We start from the raw sequence: 24,723 nt of genomic DNA, 5'->3' as shown, positions 1-24,723 counted from the left end.
GTTGGGGGGACTCTTCATTCAAAGCAGTGGGGTAGCCACTTTTTGCTAGCACAGCCTGGAGAGAAGGATGTGGGAGAGGCAGCAGAGAACGGAGATATTAATTATTCTAATCTGGGGGGGGGCGGGTCTTCACATATCCTCCCAGGAGACAAAGTCACTCTAGCCTCTGCCTTTCTCAATTATCTTGTCTCCGGTTCCATCTTGTTCAATGGCGGTCTGATGGCCTCATTGACTAGCCACACAGAGCCCTAAGGGCAGGCAAGAAAGTCGCCTCTCATCTCTGATCCAGCTGAAGAATGGAAGGACAGGGAGGAGGATGGAGGGGTCCGATTGCTGGGAGGAGCAAAACGGGGAGAGGGCCAGAGAGTGCGCTGAATGGGTGGATTTGGGATTGACCCAAGGGGAGGGGGTAAAAGGAGGGGCAGGAAGGGAAGGGTCTGATCAAAGACTGTGGGATGAAGCCAGGGTCTGGGACCGACCCAGTGGAGATGGGAAGAGATGAGGCGGGGTCTGGGGTAGGGGAGGGGGGGGGGAGAAAATGACCCAAAGGGGTGGGAGAAATGGAGGGGGAGTGAGCCCAGAAGGGGGGCTCTGGCCGGCCGGGAAAGTCGCTGCCCTCTCCCCGGAGGAGCGGGGGAATCTGTCCATATGTATATATAAGGCGGGTCCGCAGCCCCGGCTCTCTCCTAGCGCGGGCAGGGGCTGCGGCCACCCCTTGACCGGGCGTGAGCGACGACATGGACCCGCCGGCCACCCTCCCGGGATTCCCGGTGCTGCCCTCGCTCGCGCCGTCGGGGCCGCCGCCGTCGCCGCTCCCGGGAGCCGAACCGGGGCGGGAGCCGGAGGAGGCGGCGGTGACGGCGGGCGGCGGGGGAGAGGTGGAGCCGAGCCGCGCGCCGCCGCCGGGCCCCGGGAGGAGACGGCGGCGGCCGCTGCAGCGCGGGAAGCCGCCCTACTCGTACATCGCGCTCATCGCCATGGCGCTGGCGCACGCCCCGGGCCGCCGCCTGACGCTGGCCGCCATCTACCGCTTCATCACCGAGCGCTTCGCCTTCTATCGCGACAGCCCGCGCAAGTGGCAGAACAGCATCCGCCACAACCTCACGCTCAACGACTGCTTCGTCAAGGTGCCCCGGGAGCCCGGCAATCCGGGCAAGGGCAACTACTGGACGCTCGACCCCGCGGCCGCCGACATGTTCGACAACGGCAGCTTCCTGCGGCGCCGCAAGCGCTTCAAGCGCGCCGAGCCGCCGGGGCCGCCGCCGGGGCCGCCGTCCGCGCCGTCGTCCGCGCTGCCCTTCCCCTACGCGCCCTACGCGCCCGGCCCCGCGCTGCTCGCCTCGCCGCCCGCCGGCCCGGGCCCCGCGCCGCCCTCCGCTCGCCTCTTCAGCGTCGACAGCCTGGTGAGCCTCCCGCCCGAGCTGGCGGGGCTGGGCGCGCCCGAGCCGCCCTGCTGCGCCGCGCCCGACGCCGCCGCCGCCTTCCCGCCCTGCGCCGCCGCCGCCGCCGCGCCCTCGCTCTACTCGCAGGTCACCGACCGCCTGGGGCTGCCCGCCCCGCGCCCCGGCCCCGGCCCCGGCCCCGGCCCCGGCCCCGGCCCGCTGCCCACCGCCGCCGAGCCCCTCCTGGGCCTGGCGGGACCCACCAGCGCGCTCGGGCCGCTCGGCTCTGGGGAGGTCTACCTGAGGCAGCCCGGCTTCGCGCCCGGCCTGGAGCGCTACCTGTGAGCCTCATCCCCACCGACAGCCAACACCTGTGGGGGGCCTCCTCCGCCCTCCCCCGCCCCTAGCGCACCCCCAACTCTGCCTCCTTTGTCCACCACCCCTCCCGCTCGAAGCTCACCTAAGCACAGCATCTTTGGCTGCTGAACCGAACATATCTGCTATATCCTTCACGGTTGGGGAGAACTCTCCTCTCCCTACCCCGTCGCCCCCCCCCTCCAGCCTCCCCCCACCGCTGCCGCCTCTTGCCACAGGACCCTTGTCCCTTCCAGTTTGTGAGCCCATCATTTCTTCTCCCTTCACTTATCACCCTTCTCCCCGGCCCCCCTTGCACCTCTATAGTACTGAGTCCCAAGTCCCCTCCTCCCTCCAGCTGGATCACCACCCGCGAATCCCCCCTCCCCCCAGACCCCCAGCCAGGTGTCCAGGATCTCTAGTCTTTGGAAGCTCCCATCTCAAGCTGCCTGTTGAATGGACTCTACTTGGTCCACCTCCTCTCATGTTTTGCCAACATAACTGAGGTCAGACTTCTGGGCTCATTGCGTCCTCTCCTTCCTTTATTTCCATAAACATTGTCTCCCTCCACCCAGGTTTCTTACAGGGAGACAGCTCCCCTCCCACACAGACACACCTGGCTGCTCGGTGCTAGGCCTTAAGAGGACAGTTCTTGGAGATTTCAGAGACAAGTAGCACGGAGGGCTTCTGACTGGAAAGGGGAGTTAGTGGGCCTCAATGTCTGCCCTAATCCCTTGGAAATTACAAGATTTATCAGGTTGTTACTATTTTTTAATAGAGACTAGTTTAATTAAAAAGAAAAAAATCTTTCTCTGGGCTTGGTGTGCTGGTTGGTAAGTTGGAGAAGTGGCTGAGGGGATGGTGGGTGAGTTTTGCCACATGGGACCCAGCCCCCTTATGAGTCCTCAGACACAGGTTTATGAAGTGGGATGAGGAAGTGATTCAGCCACAGATGAGGTCCAGTCAAATACTGGCATCTGCTTCTTAGAGCCAGGTAGAAATTACATGTGTGTGCTATGTGTGTGAGTGGATTTGCCTAGCCAAGATTGGGGTTCATTCTCAGCTCCCATGGATGAGGGAGCTTTGATCTTGATACACTCCTCCAAGTACTTATTTAAAGTAACAGGCACTGGGGACACATTGCAGAATGAATAAACCCCTTTCTCATGGAGACATCAATCCAGTCATCACTGATCAGAGAAATGAGGTAAGTGTTCTAGAATTTCATACTTCAAGTGTGGCCCACACATCTGGAAGCCTGCTAGAAATGGAGGATTTCAGGCCTCGCCTGATTCATTGAGTCATTCTGTACTTCATTTTAACAAAATCCCCAGGTGATTAATTTGCATATTGTTGGGAAAGGAGTACACAGAACCAGGCTGAAGGCTCAGTCTAAAAGGTTAATGTTCCCAGCCAACAATGGTGGTACCTGCTTGAGTCACTGCAGTTACTCAGAATACAGAGGCAGGAAGATTGGGTATTCAAACCCAGCCTAGGCAGCAGGAGTTCAAGATCCTGTGTTAGGAATGCAATAAGAATAAAAGGGCTGAAGGACAAGACTCAAGTGATAGCTTGCCTAATATGCTCAAGACCCTGAGTTCAGTCCTCCAGCACTGTAACAGTAAATGAACAAATAAAGTTCTTTACTGTAAAGAGTAAGATTAAGTCACAGGCCAGTTTCCCCTGGGAAACTGGGAGCTCAACACTGAACATTTGGCTCTGTCTCCTATTTTACCAACCCTACTGGATTGTGAGTTGGGACAGTAATGACTGATTGATCACTTTCCTAGCACTAAGAACAGGCTTAGAATCAAGTTGAAATGTGAAAGAGAGCTGGCTTTGCCCCTATCTTGCTCTGTGGTGCTGACCCACACATCAAGCATCAGGCTTTTTCAATCTTCCTGCCTCAGACTTCCCAGTCTGGTTGAGCCTGGGTTAGACAGGACAGAGCAGAGCAGAGCAGGGCAGAGCAAAGCAGAGCAGAGCAGAGCAGAGGAGGGGATGGATGTGTCTCAAGCCCAGGTGAATATGATTTGCTTGTTGAACTTGTCAGATGACCTTGATGCTAGTGTTTGAAGTTTAGGGACAGTGATGGAAGGTGAGAGTGAACAATGTATAGATGCAGGGAACCTGAGAATATGGAAGGCCCTCTGAAGGCAGGTACACAGTGTGTGGTATAAAAGAGATGGGATAGCTATTTACCATTCTGAGCAAGGGTCAGATCTAATTTGTCCTTCACTTAAGATTCCTTCATTTAGGATTTGTTCACTAATTGAGCAAATGAATTCCTAGTGTCCAATACTGATTACTGACTTAACTGAATAATGACAAAGTGGACAATATTTTGGTCCCTTCTTATCCATCCTTAAGTACAATCTTTGCAATGACTTGCGAAGAAGACGAAAGAGGTGGAGGTAACTTTCCCACTCCTCAGTTGAGGAAACTGGCCCACCCTGAGCCCAGCAGGCCACAGAAAATCCAGCCCATGGTTCTCTAAGTACAATTACAAAGATTGAAATGCAAAATCCCTTCTTCTACAAACAGTATTACTGACTGTCTTCCTGCCTGAGATACCTGCTGCCAAGCACGGCCCTAATTCAAGACAATTCCAGGGAAAGGAAGGATCCTCTCTTTACCCTGAAGCTGAAAAGTATTTCCTGAGCTCCAAGTTCCAGCCTTGTTACAACCATGCAGGTGTCAACCCACAGGATCTTGGAGCATTCAGAAGATGGTGTAGAAATACCAGTAGGGAAATTCTAGGAGGGTCACTGCTGCACTGAAAATTCAAAACACCTTTTATTTTTTGAATGCTTCTTTATCTTTATTCAACAACATCAAGAGCTTGATGTATACTAGGCTCAGGCTCTGTGCCCACAGATATACAAATAAGAGAAACTATGTCCCCAAAGAGTTCACAGTCCAGAAGCTTATATGTCAGAGTACCCTAAGAATTCTGACATTTTGGTAGATGTTTTTTAAAAAAACAAAACAAAACAAAAACTGTCTTTAAAAGCACCAAATCCTTTCTACGTAGAAATGATTTCAAAACTTTTTAGAGGAGTATTTATGAATGAAATCTTCAGAAATGTTAATCTGAAGACACACTGTGTGCATGTGTGCGTGCATGTGTGTGTGTGTGTGTGTGTGTGTGTGCACTAGTCCTGCAGCTTGAACTCAGAACCTACTTGTTTGTCCCTGAGCTTTTTTGCTTAAGGCTAGCACTCTACCATTTGACGCACAGCTCCACTTCCAACTTTTTGGTGGTAAATGGGAGATAAGAGTCTCACAGACTTTCCTACCTGGGCTGACTTTGAACCACAATACTCAGGTCTCAGCTACCTGAGTAGCTAGGATTTCAGGCATGAGTCCTTGGCACTCCACCTAAAGATATATTTTAATACTTATTTTATTTATGAATTTAATTTTGCAGTCTGGGCATCTAGTCAAGGGCTTTGAGCATGCTAATCAAGTTCTCTACCATGAAGCCCCTGATTATTATTTTAATTACACTGGAAGATGTAAATAGTAAGTCGATTAGCAACCAAAACCTCACAATGGTGTCTTGTCCCACTCTTAGGAACCCTGAATCTTTCCCTAAATGTAGCTATATTCAATTCACATTTCTTTCTTATGGAATAGATTCCCATGCTTTCACTCCTCTCTCTTGAAACAGTAATGATTAACTGAGGATTAAACCCAGGGCTTTTAACATGCTAGTCAAGTGTTCTACCACTGAGCTATAACCCTTAATGATTAACTTCCTATCATGATAGGTGAGTAATTACATCTAAAATCTCCAACTCCTTATTACTACCCAAATCACCAATTTTTGGGTCATTATAACATCTGCATTATTACTACTAAATAAATATTGTTCGCTACTAAGTTACTCATGTAATATACTTACAACTCCTTTTAATTTCTTTTCTAGAATAATGCCTTGCTTTTTACTGCCCAGCTTCCTTTTTATCCACTGCTAAATCTTTCCATATCTTATAGAAGTAGTGGATACAATTTTCCCTGATGTCAAATGTATCACTGCTTATGTTATTCTGTGTTTGCCTTCCGGGAGGCATCTCTCTTGTCCTCCAGCTCCAAGCTAAACTAATGGCTCTTCATGTCTGCTGCACAGATGTGGACCTTCTGTTTCTCTTCATTGTTATCCTGAGAATTCCTTCCAATCGCTGTGCTGTGTTGAATCTTCTGCTTCCTGAACTCCAGTTGAAAACTTTGCACATCTGAAATTAAGATAATAGTTTTAGCATGAGAAGCTAAACATTCAGGTTGACACGAAACAGTTGAATCAGAGATGTGTTTGCAAATTTTTATGGGGGATACTCACTCAGATTAGTATGTATCACTTCCAGGGAAGTTGGAAAAGAGAGATCAGTAATATGCTAAGTAAGCAGAATGAAGTTAGAGAAACCATTGAGAATTCCTTATAAAAAGAGAGATGAGAAGAGAAGCCTTGAGAGGGGGCTGTCCCTAAATGAGGGGGATTAAGAACAAAGGCAACAGCTTTGGGCCTAACTTGGTGATGGGCTGGTTTCAGGCCTCCTGGATCCAGCTCAAGAAAGAAGCCAATGATAATACCCTGGCACAGGGAAAACTGACTAGTACATAGGAAAGTGACACCTTTGGTCAAGGGCATTGACAACTGTGACAACATGAGCTCTTTCAGAGCTCTGGGTATGACCTGGGAAGGCAACATGGAGGGGCCCTCCACTGTAGTGACTGGGTTGGTTTGCCCCCATATAAAGTACATTTCTGGGAGATCCTAGGGGATTCCTATCCTAGGGATAGGGAGAAGATTTTAACAAGAATCAGGAGGTTTCTTTTTTTTTTTTTCTAGTTCTGAAATTTGAAGTCAGGACTTTGTGCTTCCTAGGCAAGGGCTCTGTCATTTGAGCCATTATCCCTTTTTGTTTTAGTTCTTTTGCAACTAGGGTGTCACTTTTTGCCTATAGACACAGACCTGGACTACAGTGTTCTTATTTATACTTCCTACATAGTAGGATGATAGGCAAGGGTTACCATGACCAGTGCTTTATTGGTTGAGATGGGGGTATCTCGTGAGCCTTTTCGTAGGCTGGCTGCAAACTATGAGCATCCCAGTCTTCCTAGCTGCTAAGATTATAGCTGTTAACCACCACGCCTAGAGTTGTATGATCTGTGCGCATAAGCGGGTACGTGTGTGTGTGTGTGTGTGTGTGTGTGTGTGTGTGTGTGTGTGTACCAGGGCTTGGACTCAAGATCTCTCTTGGCTTGCTTGCCCATAGATGGCACTTTATTACTTGAGCCATGCTTTCAGCCCAGCCTTTTGCTGGCTACTTGGCAATGGATCTCACAGACTTTCTGACAAGTCTGTTTAACCACAAATCTTTGCAGACTCCTGAGTAGCTAGAATTAGAGGTGTCTTACAATGTCTACTCTGTGTGTGTGTGTGTGTGTGTGTGTGTGTGTGTGAGTCCTGGAACTGTCCCTGAACTTTTCTGCTCAAGGCTAGTGCTCTACCACTTGAGCCATAGCTCCAATTCGAGCTTTTTTCATAGTTAATTGGAAATACAAGTCTTAGACTTTCCTGCCTGGGCTGCCTTCAAATCGTGACCCTCATATCTCAGCCTCCTGAGTAGCTAGGTGTGAGCCACTGGCACCCAACCATGATCTACTTTTAAAGGAAAAAAAATTCAATAGACTTCCAATATGGACTTCAAATTTTTATGCTATTTATTATGTGCAGGTATAAATTCCTTACACTTAGATTTTGTGTGTAACTGTTAAACAAAAATTTATATAAATTAAATTCAAATACATCAATAAAATTAAAAATCAGGTTCAGAGTATGAACTAAATATACTAGAAGATAATGTTTGGCTGAAGGAGCTCACATGTATGAAAGTGGTGCTGCCACTTCTGTGGCAGGTCTTTTGGGGTTGGCATGCCAAACCCTGATGTGATGAATATGTTTATCCACCATTTATTTTCTTTTTCTTTTTATTTTTTTATTTATTTATTTATTTTTTTTTGTCGGCCGTGGGGCTTGAACTCTGGGCCTGGGCGCTGTCCCTCAGCTCTTCAGCTCAAGGCGAGCGCTCTACCACTTGAGCTACAGTGCCACTTCCGGTTTTCTGGTGGTTTTATTGGAGATAGGAGTCTCACGGTCTCTCCTGCCCGGGCTGGCTTTGAACCGCGATCCTCAGATCTCAGCCTCCTGAGTAGCTAGGATTACAGGCGTGAGCCACCAGCGCCCGGCTATTTTCTTTTTAAATAAATGAAGTCTTCCTTCATGTAGCAGACCATGCCACCAACTGACCTCATTGCAGTATTTATTTATAATTTATAATTTATTTATAATTATTCATAATTTTATATGTGTATAAGCATATATTTTTGGACAAATGAAGCAATTGAAAATTAAAAATGTTTATCTAAATGGCCCTTAGAAGAAAATTGATACAATTAATGAAGTGAGGACAGTATATTTTATAGGACATAGCCAAACTTGTATTCAGAGGAAATTTCATAGCCACAGTGTGCAATGTAGATGGTGTTAGTTGCTCAAGTGATAAAGAGTGCCATCCAGGAGATCAGTTAAGATTATTGCAGCAGTGGCTCATATCTGTAATCTAGCTACTCAGGAAGCTGAGATCTGAGAATTGTGGTTCAAAGCCAGCCTGGGCAGGAAAGTCCTTAATACTTTTAGCGCAAATTAACCACTGAAAAGCCTGAAGTAGAAGTGGAGCTGTAGCTCAACTGGGAGTGTGCTAGCCTTGAGAAAATTTTTTAAAAAGGGTATTGCAATATCCAGCCAAGTGTAGAAACATCAGCTAAATGGAGAAACATAGACATACAAAGCCACAGAAAAAAAAAATCAACCATTGACCAAAATCTTCCTAATCATGGAAGCTACAAACTTTACAATAGCCTATGCTGAAACCTTAGGAGGGGTCACATACCTGACAGCCACCCTTGTTTTGGTTTGACTGAATCATCTCTATCGATAAAAGCACAAAAGAAACAAAACATCAGTAGGGCAATTTCTCCACTGTTTCCCTCAGAAGGCACTTAGGCTGTGAGGGAGAGAATATATATAAAATATCCATATCTATATTCTTTCTCTCTCTCTCCACACTTATCCTATATGTAGAATATATTTACATATAATATTTATATATATGTTTATATACAAATATGTTGTATTTATATATAAATATATACAGTATATAAGTGTATATATAAAATACATATTCTCTATACATATCTTCATATTCCCAGAACACAGAAGAAATGGAAGTCATAGTAATTCAATCTACTTAATTATGTTACCTGATAACAAGGTGAATATAGTCTAATCCTGCATATAAAGATGCAAAGGTAACTCACACCTGTAATACTTAGGAGGCTGAGATCTGAGGATCACAGTTCAAAGCCAGCCCAGGCAAGAAAATCTGAGTCTCTTATCTCCAATAAACAACCTGAAAACCGGAAGTAGAGCTGTGGCTCAAGTGGTAGAGAGCGTTAGCCTTGAACTAAAGAGCTGAGGTACAGCAGTCAAGCCCAGAGTTCAAGCCCCACAACTGACCAAAAACAAAAAAACAAAAAAACCCTAAAAACCAAAACAAAGATGCAAATCAACCCACCAAAGCACTAACAAACCGAATCCAGGAATGAAGTTTAAAAAAAATATACCATCAAATGTAGTTTATCTTTGGGAGACAAAGGTGGAACTCTCATAATCATTAGCTCCCTATTATATCATTGTCTTTACAAATCATAGTAGCTCATTACCTTTACAAATGATGAATTTGGAGCTCATTAAAGTCAAGTGACTGATTTCTGGACTTGATTTCAGGTCTGCCTGACTCCAGAGCCATCCTTCCTCTGGAAGGAGCCAGTGGAGATAGAAAACCACAGGCACCAGAAACAGCCCACAGCTTACCCCAATATCCACTTTGCCATACTCACAGACCTCATCTTAAAAGGTATCTTTCCAACCCAGCACTGGTGGCTCATGCCTATAATTCTAGCTACTCAGGAGGCTGAGATCTGAGGATCATGGTTTGAAGTCAGCTTGGGCAGGAAGGTTTGTGAGACTCAACTCCAATTAACTGCCAAAAAGCTGGAAGTGGATCTGTGGCTCAAGTGGTAGAGTGCTAACCTTGGGCACAAAAGCTCAGGGATAGCACCTGGGCCTAGAGTTCCGTACAAGATACGGGAGTGGTTAAGTTACTTGGTCACACACCATTTCTGTGTCCTCTGCTTTGACCTGAGTCTCCTCTGAGGACAGGGAGAATGTGTTCTATGTCTTAGCCTGGCTGAGATAGCCTTTGTAAGGGGCGGATGAAGCTTTCCTACCCTCCGGATTAGGGGATTTTCCCAAACAGGGCCCTTGTCTTTGCTTCACTGTCCCTCTCACTGGATAACCTTCATCAGATCTGGGCGCACTGTCGCTCATCTGAGGGCTGGACCTGAAGTTTAGGAGGTTGATGAGAATCAGAGACAAGAGGCTTGGACTCAGCTTGGGGGCAAACAAGTCTTACCCTGGGCATTGTTCTGTTTCCGGGCCTTGTGGGCTTTCTGGAAAAGCTTGGCTCTGGTGGGGGAAAAAAAGGCTACAATGAAAGCAAATAAGTGAAATTTAGAGGGAAGAGCCAAAACCAGAAGGATGAGAGCAGAATAGGAAGGAAAGGCTGAAGATCTAGGGTCCTAGCTACAGACTTGCCTACTGTGCCAGTGGGGGACACTCACAAACACCCACTAGGTCAGTTTCTCCCAGCTCCTGCCTTTAGTGCTTATAGCCACCCACTGTATTATTCCACACTGGAGCCCATAGGAAATGTTCAGTACATAGCAAGGGTTTTTATTTTCTAATTTGTGCACATTAAGTCGCATTTATTGGAGTGATTTGGTTGTTTCTTTTTTAATTTAATTTTTATTGCTTTATAAAAGTAATGTACAGAGGGGTTACAGTTACATAATCAGTTGTTTCCTTTACGGTATCTTTTATTGATTTATATATATGTATAGTTAAATAGAGTATATTTTATTGTTAGTATATTTTGCTGTTAAATACATTAATTGAGCTTTAAAAGTATGAATAAGAGAAGATCACAGGCTCATGCCTGCGATCCTAGCTACTTTCATCAAGATTCCATCTCCAATTATCCAGTAAAAAGTTGGGCTGGAGGCATGACTCAGTTGATGGAGTGGCAGCCACGATGGAGAAAGCAGGGCTAGGTCTTAAGTTTAAGACCCAGTACCAGAAAAAAAAAGAAGTATAAAAAGTCTCCTTTCTGGGCTGGGAAGGTGGCTCAGTGGTAGAGCGCTTGCCTTGCATGCATGAGGCCCTGGGTTTAATTCCTCAGCACCACATAAGCAGAAAAAGTCAGAAGTGGTGCTGTGGCTCAAGTGGTAGAACGCTAGCCTTGAGCTGAAGAGCTGAGGGACAGCATCCAGGCCCAGAGTTCAGGCCCCACTACCAAAAAAAAAAAAAAAGTCTCCTTTCCATTCTTGTTCCCTATTTGCCTAATAGATAATCAGTTACTAGTTTTTCATTCATCCTTCCAAATATTTTGTTGCATAGGTATACACTATAAACACACTTTTTTTTCTTCTCAGGAAACCACAATTGTAAGCACATATGTTTACATTTCCATAGCTTGATTTTTTTTTCATTCAACAATATATCTTGGAGCTCTTTTCTAGAGCCATATATAAAGAACTGCTTTATTCTATTTTATATAGCATACTATTCCATTCTCTGAATGTGCCATTATTTGCTTTCCAGTCCCTCATGGGGGGGTTATGTTGTTTTCAACCTTTTAACATTCCAAACAGTGTAAGGAGGTTGTCCATATTCCATGCAAGGTCTATCTGCAGGAGCAATCTCTACCAGTAGATTTCCATGAAGCTCTTGGCAGGACACCAAGCTCCCTGTGTATTGGCTTTTTTAGTAGTTGTCCTTTTTATTTCTCAAAAAGACCCTTGGTGACTGTGTTCAGAATTTCTCAACCTCCACTGCTAAGGCTTTCCTGTCAGGCCTACCAGGATCCTCCCCAGGCATTTGGGCCTCCAGCTCTGGGACACCTGACTACTTGTCTCACTTACTAAGGTGGGTCTGTGACCTGGATGTGAATCTGTCCAAGCTGATGACTTCTACCTTCTAGCTCTAGGCTTCTGGCTAGTGGAGGGAACTGTTTTTTTAAGCTCCACCTTTCAGTCCTCCAGGCTTGCTACTCTGACCTTCTGGGTTGCCAACTGTGCCTTCTTTCTTCTGTCCTTTCAATCCAGTTCTAACATCTGCCTCAGATTCTCCATTTCCTTGCCTCTTGTCCTCCAATTATAAGTGGCTCCAGTACTGAGGTAATAAACTCATTACTCCTAACCCTTCTTGGTTCACTTCAAATGTTGAGTTTTATGAGCTTCTTTCCCTGACAACACCATAAAGGGCTCCCACTCCAGGCTGCCAAGCTAGCTTTCCTTGTTGTCTTAATATGTCTCACTATTGGTCACCCATATGTACTGTGACCTCTTTGAAAACAGAATAATCATATTCAACCTCATCATTTCTCATCTACAAAATGGGGATACAATTGTACCTACTTCACGGGTAATTGTAAGGATTCAATGAAATAGTAAACACAGTAAACACAGTGCCTGTAACTGTGAAAGAACACTATCCTACTATTAATCCTTAATCATCATTCTTAGTACTTAGTTGGTTTAGGTATGTGGACATAAGAATCAAAGGAAGAATGATGTGGCATACTTCTTCCTCTGCCTGGGACTCCCTAGACAGCAAGGTTAGATCATCAGAATAAAAGTATGTGTTTCTGGGGCTGGGAAGGTAGCTCAGTGGTAGAGTGCTTGCCTCGCATGCATGAGGCCCTGGGTTCGATTCCTTAGCACTACATAAACAGAAAAGGCCAGAAGTGGTGTTGTGGCTAAAGTGGTAGAGCGCTAGCCTTGAGCTGAAGAGCTGAGGGACAGCTCCCAGGCCCAAAGTTCAAGCCCCATGACTGACAAAAAAAAAAAAAGTATGTGTTTCTGAGAATAGGTGGTTTCCTCTCCCTGGGGGAAAGGGAACATGTCTCCCTGGATATGTTCTCCAGGACCAGAGTTCTAATTTCACAACTAGAACCTTCAGCTGAGCCAGTAAATTCCACATCAGTGGTAGAGACAAGACTAGTATTTATGTCTTTTTCACATAGAGCCTGTGAGCCATTCAGTGATTTTAGGGACCTAGCATCTTTCTCTCTGTGGCTCTATTCTTTGTGAAATTCAACTCACAAAGTATAAGTAAAAGAGAAAGGTAGAGCCTCAACAACAGTGTTTGAGTCCCTGCAACTAGCTGTGCCCGGAACTTGAGCCAATGTTCACAAGCCCTGGTCCTAGCAAAAACTGGGTTTCTCAACTTGAGTACCAGTGGTTCACAACTGTAATGTAGGCAACTCAAGAGATTGAGATCTAAAGCTCAAAGCCAGCCAGGGCAGTAAAGTCCATGAGACTCTTATCTCCAGTTAACCAAAATTAATCCAAAATGCTAGAAATTAAGTTGTGGCTCAAGTAGTAGAGTGCTAGCCTTGATCAAAAAAAGCTAAAGGACAGTGTCCAGGCCCTGAGTTCAAGCCCCAACACAGGCACTAAAAACAAAACAAAGCCAAAAACAACACCCCCTTCCCCCGTTACTCTCTTGTTCCATCTCAGTTCCCACCCCTTTTCATTGTGGTTTAAGATGCATTAAAAAAATGTATTAGCAAATACTAATTACACAAGTAGGGCTTCACTGTGACATTTCCATACATGCATACAATGTATCCTGATCAAACTCACTCCCCCTAACACTTTCCTGCTTCTTCAAGCAATTTCAGCAGGTTTCATTGTTCTTTTTTATACAAACAAATAAACTGTCAACCATATTCATCCTTAACCTCTTTGCCAGGTATGTTCCGCTCCAACAGAGAACTTTCCTGTCATTTTTTTTAGCATGTATAAATTGTACCAAGTGTTTTCAGTATGGTATTTCAGACGTGCTGTTTGTTTGTCTTGTGTGGCAGGGTTTTACTATGTAACCCAGGTTGGCCTTCAACTCAAAGTCCTTCTGTCTTAGCCTCCTGAGTTCTGGGATTACAGGCCTTTGCCACCATAGTTTGCAGTTTCTCCCTTTAAAATGGTTAAATTAAATCATCTGCTAGATTGAACCCAGTCAAAATTTTTCATTGGTCTCCATTGCTTACAAGACAAAAGTCAACTGTTTTTGGTGTGATAAGCTGACCGCACTTACAAGTTTAGAGTAACACAAATCCCTGTTGAACAAAATCCTGCCTCCCTCCTTGCCCTCTGTGGTGACTGATGGGTCTGTTGAATCTCTATCTCCTTCCCACTTAACTCCAAGAGCAGACAGGCCAACTCAGCTTTGTCAAACAGCACTGTCACACCAAGGCCCAGCCAGCTACTCCTCCATTATGATGCATAGATGTTGGCAAGTTGAGATATATGTAGTCTGGGACCCTGGGAAGACAAACATGCAGGCTTAGCTGCTAGAGCCATCTTTCCTGACGTGTAGAGAATGCTGTTTGACACTGAGGCCCACACACAGAGAGAAATTGCCTACAGAGAGGATAGAGTCTTAATAACAGGGTCTGAGTCCCTGATCCAGCTCTGCCTGAAACAGGAACCCTTGAACTTTCTAGAGACAGGAAAGAAAGCTCCCTTTTGCCAAGCAAGGTTGTGTGGATTTCTGCTAGTTGGATTGAATTTCACACGCACACAAAAAAAAATTAAAAAAAGAGTCACAACCAATCTTTTTTATGCCATTGATGTGGAGGAGAGAAGGAATCTGTCACTTGTAACAGAATCTAATCCTGGTTAATGTAAGAAGGGATGGCAGGCAAGATGTACATGAAAGAAAGGCTTGGGGTCATATACCTAGAGAGTAAAGCCACCAGCTCCAAATTACCACATGACTAACCTAGGGGCTGAGAGACCAAGGCAAAGGGCAGCCAGGAAACTGTGATGAGGCTCCATGCAAGGAAAACTTCCCAAGAGGGACATAGGAAATTTCTAGCCCATCACCTCAGGGATTCCTGAGCCAACCATGAGTTACAGTGTGTCTGTGAGGTCCCTTACTTTCCTCTCCAGCCTTGACTTGTTTGGGAATGCCTGCTCTGTTTTGCTATGCACCTCCCACTGGCTTGCTTTGCAGCTGAAGGAGAGCTGTATGGCCTGAGTCAAGAGGCCTGGGCTCTGCTCCCATCCCTACCTCCATCTTCCTGTGTGATCTCAGGTGTGTTCTTTGCATCTCCCAGGGCCTCAGTTTTCTCATCTGACAAGTACAGCCCCTGTCCACGACAATCTGATTTTAGAATCAGAGCTTTCAATGAGTGTACTATCTATAGATCCAGATGGAAACGGTTACCATTCACAGAAATGTTAAGCATGTTGCTCCATGGCAGAGTCCTGTCCAGAACCTCAGGAGACTCCCCACACATCTCGCTCCCCAGATACATTAGCCCTAAATGGTATCCATTGCTACAGGAGCCAATGCAAAGGTGCCCAGGCTGCTGAGGGCCTTGTTTCCAGCTATGGAGTTTGGCGCCTCATTCATCACAGCATGAATTCACAGCTATCCTGTGCAGACAAGCACACAGTACCCAGTCCTGCTTCAGGCTGTTGGGCAGGTATCCCTGAGGCCTCAGGCAAATTACCTGCACCCAGAGCTTCCTCCAGTGGATTTGGGCAGAATGTGTATTAGCAGGAAAGCTCTAAGCCCCTCCCTCCCTTGGCAAGGTGGGTGGTGTTTGATGGGAGAGGGTGGTATTTGCCTGAGTCAGGCTGTTCCCAGACTCCTGCCCTGCCCACTTGCTTACATAAGACATTCAGTCAACCTCAGAAATTTGGAACTCTTCAGAGTAGCTTGAGCTGGGCTGGAGGAAAGAAAAGTCTGACCTCCCAGCAAAACCCTGCCCCCCCATACCCCCTTTCACCTACTTTTGGAGCAGTGAGCCTTCCCCTGAGTTTTCTCTGGCATTTTCACTCTCGGAGCCCAAATTCCCCACCAAACTTCTCACATCGAAATGATAAAAGAGGGTTCAGGACTGGAAAAGCAGGCATTAGGTTTCCAGTTCTATTTGTGTGACCTCCAGCAAGTCAGTCCTTTCTCCAGGTCTCAGTTTCCCTATCTGAGAAATGACCTTTGAAAACCCTACCATTCAATTTTGGTTTTCCGTCAGTTAATTACTATTTACTGGCTAGGGGAAGAAGAGGAAGAAGACACAGACTTGAAAAACAAAAACTGGTGGCTCACACTTGTAATCCTAGCTACTCAGGAAGCTGAGATTTGAGGATCCTAGTTCAAAGCCAGCCTGGGCAAGGAAGTCCTTGAAACTATTATCTCCAATAAACCACCAGAAAACTGGAAGTGGCATTGTGGCTCAAGTAGTAGTGCTCTCGCCTTGAGCTGAAGAGCTGAGGGACAGTGCCCAGGCCCAGAGTTCAAGCCCCATGAGTGACAAATAAAAAACAACACTTAGCATGTTACCCAAAGGATAAGTGGAGTGGATTCATGGTCTCTTTGGAGAAGGGTGAAGGCAGGAAGCAAGTGAGCTGTGCAGTGAACTAGCATGGCTGCAGAAATGTCCAGGTATTCAGCTGTGAGGAGCTCAGACCAGGAAGAGGGGAGGATGTATTGTTTGGGTTTTGGAGGAGGCTTATTTCAGGAGGCAGTAAGATTTGAGAGGGATATGAAACATGGGTATTGCTTGGGAAAGGAAGCAAATCTGGACCCCAGAGGTTATGAGTCTCTGGATAGAACTGGGAGGGGGGGAGGGAGAAATGCTCTTAATCAGTTCCTGACTTGATGTGGACAGGACGATCCTCCAGAGGTCGCTGTTCCCCAGGCATCATCAGAGCAGCCAGGCCTGGTGTCCCATGGGTCCCCTCGCTCAGCAGCTGCGAGGCCTAAGTGGCTCTGGAACACCTCAGTAGACGCAGGGACGGAGCCTGATTTCCCCGCTACATGCGTATGTGACTCGACTCACAAAGTCACATATGGACTCGAAAAGGTGAAGTGTAACCCGGGTGTGCGCAGATGTGCTACTCGATTCCTACTTCTAGGCGGCCTCCTTCCAGAGTTTATCCCAACTCAGGACACACGAGCGTCCCCTTTGCTTACGGCTCACTGCTCTACCACCGGCCGGTATAAACGGTAGGAAGAAGGCCTAGGGCTTCACACACCCCTCCTCCTCCCAGTCACAGTAAACGATCCCTCCCCTGACCAGCAGCACCCCACCCTCACAACCCATCCTTTCCTGCTGGGATCTAGCTGCTGCCCCAGAGCATTTGCAGTCCCGGGACCAGGTCTCGTTGAATCAGACCCTGGAAGAAAGCTGGAGGCCTGGATGGTTCGCGTTCCCGGAACTCCTAGGTTACCCGGGTCCTGAGCACTGCACTGCACCCAAGGTTGGTTGGGGGGAGGATGCAGATCAGGCGCCTTCGTCCGGCCTTATCCCACCACATAGACACTCAGAGCGGACAGACACAACACGCGGCCAGATACACGGGCCATCTGATCCAGGGAAAGAACCCACCAGCATGTCCTTCAAGTCCTGGAGCTCTCTCCAGCACACCCGCGAGTGTCCCCACCCCTGCCGGCATGGCGGCGAACTTGGGAGGATCTGCGGAGCCGGCCACCGCTGCCGGGGTGGGAGGGAGCCCGCAACCCTCTTCCCGCGAACCCGCAACGGGCAATCTCCGCGCGGTACCTTGCGTGGCCGAGGGGTGACCAAGCACTCTCTCCCCAGGACGGTGGAAATTCGTGAGCTTTGCGAAGTGGCAATGTGCGCTACACGCAGAGGCGCCTGGTCCCCGGCACTGGGGGGCAGACGGGCTTCAGGGACCGAGATCCATCCACACCGGAGCTCTGTGGAGGGGACCAGGAAGGGCGTGTAACCAGGCCACCTGAGGCCCCCCTCTGCACTCACACGATGTGGGGGTCTCTTGCCCTCACTCTAACCCAAGGAATCCAAACACCACCACAGGTTTAGATCTGGGGCTGAGAAAGGACATGAGTTGGGGGGGGGGGTCGCTGAGGCCAAACTAGGGTTATGCTTCAGAATTGCAGCCCTCTAGGGAAAGAACTAGGACTGGTCTGATAGCTTTCCTTAAGGCTCGACAGTTTGACGAGTCAAATTCGAGAGATGTATGGGCATGGAACCCTGGTCCAGCCTAGGCATTCCTCAGCAGCCCTGTTTCAGGCAGAAACAGCCCTCCCTGTCCACCTCCAAACTCCAGAAGGCCTCAGGCTACTTTTCTACCAGCGTCCCGGGACAAATGCCTCTTCCAGTATTTCTGCTCTCCTCCAGTTTTAATATTGATTTAATTATATCCACATTTAATTGTATTGCCTGGGGGCTCTTCTTTCCCCATCCTCAGAAAATGGCCTGTCCAGAGAGACCACAAGAAGAAGGAGAGGAAAAGTCGGCCTGGATGCCTCTGAAAACAACACCCTGCCCAATAAACACCAATAAACACAACTTGACCTGGGCTGTGAAAACACTTTAGAATGGTTACCCCATGGCCAGGCACAGCATCTCTCCCCAAATGCTTCCTCCCAACTTTCTGGGCTGCTTGTGCCAGCTGGCTGGCAGCAAAGCAGATGGAGAGGAGGCTGGGGACAACCAAGACTGGCTTAGCACCCATGGAACCTGCTGTGGGCAAGGGTGCTGGAGCCCAGGCTTCCAGAATCACCTCTAGATCTTTGCCTAGGCAACAACAAACTGCGGTGGGACAGTAAGTATAGCTGGACAACATAGAAAAGGCCGGGGCCATTGGAGAATTGAAGAGGCTGACCCTGAATTGAGGGGGTAGGAGGAAGAACTATTTGAGAATCGAAAACAAAACCAATCTTGAATCCTGGGGGAGGAGACATTATTTAAAATGAATTTAAACCAAAGCCATGAATGGGAAGCAAAGAATAGAAACCTTCACAGACAAGAGGGGGGCTCAGTCAAGGAAGATAGCTACTTGAACTAAGTTGGGCTAGAAATCTGAACTGGGTCCATCCCAAATCAGTCTGTGTCTGTTTCCACTCCTATAAACTTGTAAATGAAGAGCCTGGGTGATTCCTTAAGATCATATGTCACTCCACTCTGCAAAATTGACTGGGAGGTTCTTATACAGTAGATTTTCATTGTTGTCGGGCAGGGGGTTTGAACTCAGGGTCTGGGCCCTGTCCCTGAGCTTTTTTTGCTCAAGGCTAATGCTCTACCATTTTGAGCCACAGCACCACTTTCGGTTTTCTGGTGGGTAATTGGAGTTAAGAATCTTGTGGACTTTCCTGCCCAAGCTGCCTTTTAAACATAATCCTCAGATTTTGGCCTCCTGAATAGCTAGGATTACAGGCATAATCCTAGGTACTAGCAGGCATCTGGCTTCAAGGAGGCTGGCATGTGGAGTATAAACCCAACTGAGGATAAAGCAGAACAGACTAATAGCTTCTCTGAGTCCACTGAGCTCCACAATATGTTCTCAGGAATTTTTGGATGGAAATTTGTTAAAAGCTCATGTAATAAATCCTCCATCAAGACAGGCTTACTGTGCTTCTTTTCCCCAGTGTGGGTGTCAGCAGAGAGGGTACAGCAGGGCCAGGCAGAGGCAGGGGCTGCCAGCTGCACCTTGATAATAGAGTTCTTCTCTGGAACATTAGAACCGGGAGATGTAGGTGGGAAATGTCTGTCAGTTCTACCCTGAAGCTGGGCAGAAGATTGGAGCCTGAGAAGTCAGAACATCACTGGCAAGGCAGGAAGCTACCCATTCCTGTTTGCCGTTTTCCAAACGAAGGTATTCAGAAGGTGAGATGGATAGGACCAGACCAGTGCTGCTTTTCTCCCCACTTATTTGGACACAAGCAGAGCTGAGCCAGGTTGGAGTCAGTGTGTGGTCAATGGTGTGGGATAGCTATGAGTGAGGTCCTGGGAATGAGAAAGAGATCTCCGTGTAGTAGAAAGCAAGCCCGAGGTATGTGTACAGCTGCCAGATAAAACATATCTGCTAAATCTAGCAACCCAAGGTATGTTAGTTTATCTGTACTTAGAACAGAAACTTCTCACCAAGACTTTTTTGTTTCCAGAGGACCCTGCCAACACTGCAGTTCTAAGCTAATGGCTGTCTAATTTAAGGTCGCTGGTTTGAGGACTGGGCCACTTCAACTTTCCCCCAAGAACCTATCATTTTTGCAGACCCAGTGGGTCCCAAATATGGACCAGACCTGTCTCCTATCCTCTTCTGCTCTGAACTTGGGAGGATGAAAAACTCTATTGTGAGGATTTTACAAGTGTTAGAACCCAGTCCTGTTCTATCTTGTTGCAGGAGACTGGGTGAATCCTTTCCCCCCTCTCTGAGCCTCTGTAGCCCTAGCTGTAGGATGGAAGAGCTGGATTTATCTAGTCTCTTCTGATGACTGCGGTCGGATAAAATAACTCATCCAGCCTCACATCCACTCTGCTAAGATTTAGGCTGTACACCTCCACCCCATGTACAGAGGACTGATGAATGAGTTAGTTCAGCACAGTGACCAGATGTGGTACCAGGACTTGAGATTCAGGTGAGAGACTGTATCACTCACTAAACACCTTTTCTCCCAGGAAACAGATCCCTAAGAATCTGTAAAGTTCTCTCTTCTTCTAATACTCTCCTTAAGCACACTGGAATATAGCTACTGTTACATATTAATCATGAAATAAGTGTTCTAAATCTCATTTTGATAGAGGAAGAAAACTTACCCAAAGTGCAGCTGGTAAGTACTGAAGCTAAGACTGGAAAACCAAATGCTGAATAAGTCTTCAAAGCGCACGCTGCTCTTCACGGCTATACAGACCAGGAAACTGAGGCTCTAAAGAGAAACTTAGCTAAGGACAGTCACATCAGCCTTTTGACAGTGGAGCGCAGCAGGAACTCAGGCTCAACGCTGGAGCTTTGGCCACTGCGCGGCGCTGTGGGGGCAGTAGCCGCCCCATCCGCTCAGTTCCAGCCCTGGTCCAGCACTGGACATCCTCTTCCACGTTCCAGAAATTGAAACAGGCTCAGTGGCAGCTAGAGTGATCAGTTTCGGGTCCTGGAAGTAGGCTAGTGGAGAGAGACCTAATAGGATGGGCTGGAACCAGGCTGATATTAAAACAAACAAACAAAAAAGCTCCCAGGGCCAGCCAACTAGTGCAAGAGATCCCGAGATAAAGAAAACACTAGCCCGGGGGCTCAGGTCAGGGCTCACCGAGGAAGGTCTCCGAGAGAGTCCTGCAGTCTGGTACCTAACGCCCCGAAGCCCCGCGGCTGGAGGCGTGGGGATGGGGGGGCGCTCTCAGCGCGCCTTGGGCGGAGGTAAAGCAGAGGGGGGAATTGAGCTAGGCACTCCCAGACCCACAAGGGTGGACCACCCAACTCCAGAGTTTCCTTAGGATCGAGACAGACATTCGCCGAGGGCAAGAGTCTAGAGATTGAGACGCCCAGATAGTAAACCGTCGGGAGCACAGGTAGTCTCGGGGCGAGGGATCCATCTCCGTCCCGGGGATCGAGCCGCAGCGGACCGCGAGCAGGCGGCGCGCTCCCGGGGTCTCCCCGGGGATGGTGTCGGGGCCACGATCTCGGAAGGACAGAGGAATGTCTCACCTTTCTGAGGTCGCTGAGCAAGGGCGCCAAGTTTTCACGTCGCGATCACTGCCCTCCCCGTTCACATCCCCACCCCACTCCCCCCAGCGGGAAGCCGGATTTGGCGGGCCTGGTGTCCACCGCGTTAGTCCGGGCTTCTTAGGCTCCCGCTGCAGTTCCAAGGGCGTATCGGCTGTGGTGGCCCAGGCACCGCCTCGGGAAGATGGTAGGTGTAGGCTGTCGCTACTGCGGCCGGCGCCCGAGTGAGCCTGAACTTCCAAGAGGCCGAGCGCGCGGAAGGCGCGGGGCTCCAAGGAGTCCAGGGTTTGCGGGAGCTGCGGGGAAGCGGACGACCCGCCTCCAGCCTCGCGAGCCTAGCTCCCGCCGCGCCGGAGGTTTGTTCCCGCCGAGCCCCAGCGCCCAGGGCCTCCGCCCGCCCCCTTCCTCCTCGCCCAACCCCGCCTAGGGAGCTCCGCCCCGGGTCCACGGTTCTTCCGCTCCCTGCAACCGCTAGGCGGGCGGGACTAATTCCTCGAGCCCCCCCCCCCCCCGGGAAATTAGGGGCCAAGATCGGCCGGAGTAAGAGGCGACACGGCTCCTTCTGCCTGGGACGTCCTGGGTACAGGGGCCTCCGGAGTCCGCGGAGGGAAGAGCCGGGGCGTCCCCCCTCCCCGGCCCCCACTCCCGGCAGGGTGTAAGTGGCCGCGGCCGGCCACCAGGGGGCGCTGCGGAGCCGGGGGACACCCCTCCCGGTCCGCCTCGGTCCCCCGCCCCCTCCCCGCCCGCGCGCAAAACACACTCGCCCCAGAGGCAGCGCGGCCCGAGCCGGAGCCGCGGCCGGAGCGGAGCCGGAGAGCGGCGGCGGCGGCGGCACCATGACCCTGGGCAGCTGCTGCTGCGAGATCATGTCCTCCGAGAGCTCCCCGGCCGCGCTGTCCGAGGCCGACGCAGACATAGACGTGGTGGGCGGCGGCGGCGGCGGCGGCAGCAGCGGGGGGGAGCTCCCTGCCCGCTCGGGGCCCCGCGCCCCCCGGGATGTGCTCCCCCACGGCCACCAGCCTCCGCTAGGGGACGCGGAGGCCGACGTAGCGGAGGACGAGGAGGAGTCCGGTGGCTGTTCGGACGGCGAGCCCCGCGTGCTGGCGCCCCGGGGGGCGGCGGCCGCCGCGGGAAGCCCAGGGCTAGGCGCGGCGGCGGCGGCGGCGGCGGCCCGGGGCGCGGCGGGGCCCGGGCCGGGGCCGGGACCGCCGTCGGGGGGCGCGGCGACGCGGAGCCCGTTGGTGAAGCCGCCGTACTCGTACATCGCGCTCATCACCATGGCCATCCTGCAGAGCCCCAAGAAGCGCCTGACGCTGAGCGAGATCTGCGAGTTCATCAGCGGCCGCTTCCCCTACTACCGGGAGAAGTTCCCCGCCTGGCAGAACAGCATCCGCCACAACCTCTCGCTCAACGACTGCTTCGTCAAGATCCCCCGCGAGCCGGGCAACCCGGGCAAGGGCAACTACTGGACGCTCGACCCGGAGTCCGCCGACATGTTCGACAACGGCAGCTTCCTGCGGCGCCGCAAGCGCTTCAAGCGGCAGCCGCTGCCGCCTCCGCACCCGCACCCGGAGCTGCTGTTGCGTGGCGGGGCTGCAGCCGCGGGAGACCCCGGCGCCTTCCTGCCGGGCTTCGCCGCTTACGGCGCCTACGGTTACGGCTACGGTCTGGCGCTGCCGGCCTACGGGGCACCCCCACCGGGGCCGGCCCCGCATCCGCACCCACACCCGCACGCCTTCGCTTTCGCCGCCGCCGCTCCTTGCCAGCTGTCGGTTCCCCCAGGCCGCGCGGCCGCACCTCCACCCGGACCTCCGACGGCCTCGGTGTTCGCCGGCACGGCGTCGGCTCCGGGCCCGGCTCCTGCTCCGGGATCCGGCCCGGGCCCCGCAGGCCTGCCCGCTTTCCTAGGCGCAGAGCTAGGCTGCGCCAAAGCTTTCTACCCCGCATCCCTGAGTCCTCCAGCAGCTGGGACAGCGGCCAGTCTGTCCACCGCACTCCTGCGCCAGGGTCTCAAGACGGACGCGGGCGGCGGTGCGGGCGGCGGGGGCGCAGGGCCAGGGCAGAGGCCTTCCTTTTCTATAGACCACATCATGGGCCACGGTGGTGGCGGGGCCGCACCCCCGGGCGGCAGCGAGGGTTCCCCAGGGTCGCCGTTTGCTGCCGCCGCGGGTCCTGGAAGTCAAGCCCAGGTCTTGGCCATGCTGACTGCCCCCGCTCTGGCTCCGGTGGCCGGCCACATCCGTCTCTCGCATCCCGGGGACGCACTCCTGTCCTCGGGGCCCCCGTTTGCCAGCAAAGTCGCCGGCCTCAGTGGCTGCCACTTCTGACCGCACAGGGGCTCGGGGCCGGTTAGGCCCGCACTGGTCCGCCTCTGCCGGAGCTCCTGAGGCCCCAGCGGAACTCAGGGAGTCTTATTTATGACGAGTCTCCAGACCTGGGCCGGAGCGGGTAGACTTGGCACTTGGGGGCGGGGTGGGGTGGGGGGGAGGTTCCAACGCGCAGAATGTCGCCGAGAGTTGGGACGAAGCGGGCTTCCAACGCTCTGGGCGAGGCCCGGGTCTACGCAAAGAGGTCCCAAGCCAAGATCCCCTTCCATTTTGACCAGTAAAATAGGAGACGGGGAGCCTGTGCTTTCTTCCTGCCTCGGTGCCCCAATCGAAGCCCCGGAAGAAAGCTTTCCTGGACATATGCCTGCTGGGGCCCTGCGGATCCCGCCAGAAACCCACGGGTGTGGAGAAGTGTCAACTCCTTCCTCCCCCCCATTCCATTCCTTCCTCAACTTTGAGACCCTGCTTGTCCAATACTATAATTTAAAGACATCTGTTAACCGCTTTGTGCTTAAAAAGAAAAATTCAACGATTTTTTTTTGTTTTGCTTTTCTCCAAAGAAATTAGAAGCCTAAGGCAGTGTCAAGCGGAAAGGAGAGGTGGAGCTGGGGGTCTCCGCAATCCTTCCAGGAACCCCAGATCCCACTCCACTAAGGAAAATCCTTTCTCTCACGTGTTTGGATGTTTTCAAAGAAACTTTCTCTCTCTTTCCCGTGGCTAATCACCCAGGGCCAGCAGCCCTTTCGGCCTCATGCCCTTACCCCAGGCCCTGCGATATTTATTATAGTTAAAGGTGATGAGGTCGGGTGGGAGAGGAGGGTCTGGATCAGCAACTGGAGAGGTCTTAGAGGGGTGGGATGGGCAAGGGCACAGAGCTTTGGCAGGGGGTCCTGTAATTATGTGTAAATATCTGTACAGCGGGCTGCTCTCTGCATTCTCTGTCCACTGGTGTGCATTGATTTAGATTTCTCCACTTAAGG

General features: G+C 50.3%; 2 protein-coding genes and 1 long non-coding RNA gene across 6 annotated transcripts; 2 read left to right on the top strand and 1 right to left on the bottom strand.

Annotated features, from left to right (window-relative positions):
• The first annotated feature begins 737 nt into the window (after positions 1-737).
• Positions 738-2,518, top strand: Foxe3 (forkhead box E3). Its single transcript, XM_069987061.1, has one exon. The coding sequence runs from the start codon at positions 738-740 to the stop codon at positions 1,725-1,727; it is 990 nt and encodes a 329-aa protein (XP_069843162.1). The 3' UTR covers positions 1,728-2,518.
• A 2,042-nt stretch (positions 2,519-4,560) lies between these two features.
• Positions 4,561-21,470, bottom strand: LOC138803365 (uncharacterized). Of its 4 annotated transcripts, XR_011364942.1 has the most exons (6): positions 21,399-21,470; positions 20,516-20,858; positions 17,498-17,655; positions 10,277-10,329; positions 8,693-8,730; positions 4,561-5,974 (listed from the first exon to the last, which is right to left on the bottom strand). It is a non-coding gene; the product is annotated as an uncharacterized lncRNA (long non-coding RNA). The 4 variants fall into 4 exon arrangements; XR_011364939.1 differs by having other exon boundaries at positions 20,516-21,470; XR_011364940.1 differs by lacking the exon at positions 8,693-8,730 and having other exon boundaries at positions 20,516-21,470.
• Positions 21,471-22,221: 751 nt separating this feature from the next.
• Positions 22,222-23,853, top strand: Foxd2 (forkhead box D2). The gene has a single exon (XM_069987060.1). It carries the CDS (start codon positions 22,253-22,255, stop codon positions 23,741-23,743), a length of 1,491 nt encoding a protein of 496 aa, XP_069843161.1. The 5' UTR covers positions 22,222-22,252; the 3' UTR covers positions 23,744-23,853.
• The last annotated feature ends 870 nt before the right edge of the window (positions 23,854-24,723 follow it).

Source organism: Dipodomys merriami, unplaced genomic scaffold, assembly GCF_024711535.1.
Source record: "Dipodomys merriami isolate MVZ:Mamm:240054 unplaced genomic scaffold, mDipMer1.0.p SCAF_34, whole genome shotgun sequence".
Lineage (NCBI taxonomy): Eukaryota > Metazoa > Chordata > Mammalia > Rodentia > Heteromyidae > Dipodomys > Dipodomys merriami.
Note: the sequence above shows the minus strand (reverse complement) of the source record. Positions and strands in the feature narration are given on the sequence as shown.

Bases quoted from the DNA above. Each gene is read 5' to 3' on its own strand.
- Foxd2 (XM_069987060.1), top strand. From the start codon at position 22,253: ATGACCCTGGGCAGCTGCTGCTGCGAGATCATGTCCTCCGAGAGCTCC.
- Foxe3 (XM_069987061.1), top strand. From the start codon at position 738: ATGGACCCGCCGGCCACCCTCCCGGGATTCCCGGTGCTGCCCTCGCTC.